Here is a 4,689-nt window from a genome sequence, read left to right on the forward strand (position 1 = left end):
TAAACCTCCCCTCCCGCTGTCACCGGCAATTGCCGACTGAAGTAAGCAACGCACTTACTATTAAACCGTTACCAAAAAACATGCATCCTGCTTTTCATGAAGGCAGGAGAAAAGCAAGACCAAAGGCCCTTGAAGCCAAGTTAGAAGGCTCTAAATACACTGTTTATGTAGACACGGCGGAATACAAAGGAGGCAACTCTTTTGCTATTGTGGGCGTAAACAACTCGGGTAAAACATTAATGGCAGGTTCAATAAAAACAAACTACTCAGGGACAGTGGAGGAGGCGGCTATCGCCAAGGCGATGGTCAGCACCAAAGCGGTTACCATAATTAGCGACTCCAAATCTGTAAACAATTTGGCGAGGGGCATGATCTCAAAGGAGACAGAGCGAATTTTAAGATATAAAGACTGGAACCAAAAAGACGTGGAATTACTATGGGTGCCGGCACACTTGGGGAACAAAGGAAACGAGTTGGCTCACAGTATAGCTCGAGGTTATGTCAGTCGAGCAGGGAACCAGACTGATTCCCCCAATTTCTCGAGAGATGCACTAATCTCATTTCATGACTACCCTAATCACTTTAAATTAGAAAGGGGGATATATCCTCCACCAGACAGGAAACTAGACAAAAGGCAGGAAGTAATCTGGCGTCGGCTCCAGACGCGTGCCTTCTTCAGCCCTTCTAAATTCGAGCACATGTACCCAGCACAATACAATCCAAATTATAAACACTGCGGCGAAATAGCAGGATACGATGGTGGTGGTACAAACTTCAGTCAATCAATCAATCTTTATTTCAGTTTGTACATACAAACTGGGGATGGTGAGAAAAAAGCAGTGAATTATGCACCGCTTGACGGGCCTCACCACCCCTACAAGTCAGCAGTAGGCACAAGGCAAGGACAACCACTGGTCAAAAAAAAAAATGAATACAAGTGCATTTACAGGACAAGGTTGACAGAACATATCTCATAACTGGCAGCAATAATAGACGCAGAAGACCGTGAGGCTATAACACAGAGTGGCACAGTACGTTCAAACACAATTGACATCACTGTAGCATAGATTGCTGAATAAAGCTTTTACGAATGGAAGAAAAAGACATAATATTCACTTGGTCACTCAAAGGGGTATTTAGGAACTTTGGCGCAATAAATCTCAACATACAAAACCCATAGTTAGTTCTGCACTTTGGTAATGCAAACCTACTCTGCAGTCTGATGTCGTATGATGAGTGGTGACATGTAATAGGAACAATTTCAGAAAAAAATGAATCACCCTTTTTTATCGTTGATTTATAGAGACATGTAAATCTGTAGTCAAATAATTTGTTGAAAGGTACAATATTATAATGTAGGTAGATGTGTTTAGTAGGCGGATCATACGTCCCGTTGACAATTGCGCGAAGCATTTTCTTTTGTAATGTTTGCAGTTTAATGACATTGGATACCGTTGTATGGCCCCAGACAAGAAGGCAATAGCTAAGGTGCGAATAAAAAAATGCATAATATAAAGTAATTTTAGTTTTGATAGGTAGAATATGCCTGTTACGTGAAGTAATTCCGACAATTATAGAAAGCTTTAACACAATATTATTAACATGGGCATCCCATGTCATCGTACTGCTAAACGTTACACCTAATGATTTGAATGTGTCCACGTACTCGATTTCACTGCCATTGAGGTATAACGAGGGGCGGTAAAGTACTTGTTTTCCTTTAGGAAGGAAGAGTACTGCTTTAGTTTTTTCTTTGTTTATCTTTAATGAGTTGGCTGATGACCATGTGGCAAGCGATAAGAGCGTGCGATTCGCGGTGTCTGCTAAGCTTTGTACGTCTTTGGAAGAAAAAAATAGGCTGGTGTCGTCTGCATATATAATGTATTTTGCGTGGTTACTGATATTAGGGATGTCATTTATATATATATTAAACAGGAGTGGCCCTAAAATGCTGCCTTGAGGGACGCCATTCGAAATTCCTAGAATCTGTGAAGAGGAATGATTAATCACCACATACTGAGACCGTGAATTCAGATAAGATTTGATTAGGCTGAGAGCATGTCCGCGTATGCCATAGTTCTCTAGTTTTGCAAAAAGAATATCGTGATTTAGGCAATCGAAGGCTTTACTGAAATCAACGAAAACACCGAGAGTTAGAAGCTGTGACTCAAAATTATTTAAAATGTATTCCTTTTGGACGAGTAGCGCATGCTCCGTGGACCTATTTTGTGTAAAGCCATACTTACAGTCGGTTATTACGGAATGTTTCTGCAGAAAATGTTGCAAACGGATGCGAATCAGTTGTTCTAAACCCTTAGAAAAGTACGGAAGTACAGACACTGGCCTATAGTTTCCCAACTTGTTCGCATCGCCTTTTTTATATATCACGGCTACCCTGGCTAGCTGCATGTCAGTAGGGAAATGAGCTGTAAAAAGTGCGGTGTTGTATATATAGGTTAGGCATGGCGTAATTATGTCAAGAATGTACTTAACTGGTCGGCTCTGTATATTATGTGCATCAAGACTGCAGGTGTCTTTTAATTTTCGGCATATTGCAAAAACTTCACTTTCGTCCGTTGGTCTTAAGAAGAGAGATGCCTCTATCTTGTCACTCAAGAAATTCGCGATTCCGGCATTGAATTGGCTATAACCTACTTCGGAAAAGAATTTATTAAATGCATTTGCAAGGCATGAACCTGAGGTCTCTTTACCATCGATTATTAAGCTCGTTATGTTCCTGCTGTGTGTGTTTCTATTTAAAACTAAGTTTAAGCGCCTCCATTTTTCTTTGGGATTTCTAGAAAGCTGGATATCAAACAAGTTGTTATAGTAAGCGGCTCTAACTATCCTAATTTCTTTATTCAGCTGATTGCGCAATGATTTAAATCTCGCTAGTACGTCCGCATCTCTCGTTTTAATGAACTGTGCAAACATCTTGTGTTTCTTTTTCACGAGTCGCGTGAGGCGACGGTTCATCCACGGCTTACGAGCATTTTTGCATGGCGTTATGTCAACCACAGGGAAGCAGTCATTGTACAATAAGAGAAAAATTTGCAGAAATTTGCGGTAAGCGCCCTCGGCTTTATTTTCTCGGTATACGGGATCCCAGTTCACTAAAGCAATGCGTCTCCTAAATTGCTCAAGCCTTTCTTGAGAAATAAGTTGCCGTCGAGCCTGTGCGTTTGCCTTCGTACGGATTTGTTTGTCTAGGCGCAAGAAAACAGGTAAATGATCACTGATATATCTATTGCGATCCGGCCCGAAAAGAGTGTACTGGGACTGTTTGTGGAATCCAGTCGCTCCGAGAAGCGCAGAAAGCTTTTGCTGTGCAGGACTTACTCTGTTAATATCTATGTTGAAGTCTCCCGCTATACAGGAAATAAAGGTTTCTGTGTTAAAAAAGAATAATTCGCACTCAAAGCGGTCAAAAAACGTGGCTAAGTTTCCCTGGGGGGGCCGGTAAAGAACAGAAAACGTTTGGCGGGCGGACTTCACAGTGAGCATTTCGATATCACCATTACAGAAGCAGTGATCAGATAACAGTTCACAGGCGTACGTGTTTTTCGCTAGCAGCGCAACGCCTCCCCCACGTTTTGTAGCACGGTCAACATAAAAAGAGTTATACCCCGGTATTCGCAGAACATCGGTGTCATGACGATACCATGTTTGGGTTAAACAGATGATATCAAACGATATCCTTAAGCCTGCCAAAAATTGTGTCATTTGGTCAGCTTTGTTCATGGCAGATTGCATATTGAAATGTATTAACATGAGTTGGTTATTTTCATCTAGGCTAACATGTTTATTAAATTGTGAAGGTGTGAAAAGAGGTGCAGTGCTCGATACATTTTCCAGAGGCAAGAAAGCAAGAACAACATCAGTGTGATGAGTAATGACGCGTCGCCTTACGTCATTTTTAGCAAATCGTCATGACTGTTAATCCGAACGATACCAGAAGTCTGTTTTTTCGCGCGAGTATGCTACCGTTTTTTGTCCACACGAACTTCCAAGACACTTCCCCTTTCCTTGCAATAGTGGCACCAAGAAGGCGTTTGTTGTCTGGTGTCAAATGTTCATTGACGTAAATTCGTTGAGCAGGGCCAGTGAAACCAATATCAGTGGTTGACAGGGTTGCTTTCTTTGCTGCCTCAAGAAACTGGTTCCTTTTCGTACGGGTCGTGAATCTTACAACGAGATTAATGTCTTTGTTGTTTCTGGTTTTAACGCTGTGCGCGATGTCAATGTCTGCAAGGTCGAGAGGAATGCTGGTGGTTTGTGCGATTTGCAAGGCTATTTCAGCCGCTCTGTCTTTAGCGGTGAGTGGCAAGCCCTTTATCTCCACATTATTCAAACGGCTGTATTGCTCCAGCTCAACAATTCTCCCTTCAGCTTTAGTTAGCCTCTCAGTTAGGTCCTTATTTTCCTGCCTTAAGGCAGCACATTCCTCCTTTGTCCTCTTGACCTCTGCAGTCAGAGTTTTCAGTTCAGATGGAGCATTTTTGAAAGGCTGTGGCTAAAGGTACGTCCGACGGACCCGATCAGTGGTCTTAAAGGTACGTCCGACGGACCCGGTGCGTTTTTCTTCGGGATCCGTCGGACGGATCCGGGAAATATTTTTCAGAGGTACGGCGGACGGACCCGATCGGTAGGGTTCTTCCGACGGACCCAACGCATTTTTCTCCGATATGG

The 4,689-nt window shown here is 42.4% G+C and overlaps 1 protein-coding gene across 1 annotated transcript; it reads right to left on the reverse strand.

The window, feature by feature from the left end:
• Nucleotides 1-971: 971 nt before the first annotated feature.
• Nucleotides 972-2,230, reverse strand: LOC146170669 (uncharacterized). Its single transcript, XM_084586855.1, has one exon. The coding sequence runs from the start codon at nt 1,618-1,620 to the stop codon at nt 1,054-1,056; it is 567 nt and encodes a 188-aa protein (XP_084442981.1). The 5' UTR covers nt 1,621-2,230; the 3' UTR covers nt 972-1,053.
• Between the last annotated feature and the right edge of the window lie 2,459 nt (nt 2,231-4,689).

Source organism: Amblyomma maculatum, unplaced genomic scaffold (genome assembly GCF_055883805.1).
Source record: "Amblyomma maculatum isolate TAMU_Amacu unplaced genomic scaffold, ASM5588380v1 scaffold_84, whole genome shotgun sequence".
NCBI classification, from domain to species: domain Eukaryota; kingdom Metazoa; phylum Arthropoda; class Arachnida; order Ixodida; family Ixodidae; genus Amblyomma; species Amblyomma maculatum.

What these genes read in the sequence shown, in the direction of transcription:
- LOC146170669 (XM_084586855.1), bottom strand. Translation starts at nt 1,620, where the DNA reads ATGACATGGGATGCCCATGTTAATAATATTGTGTTAAAGCTTTCTATA.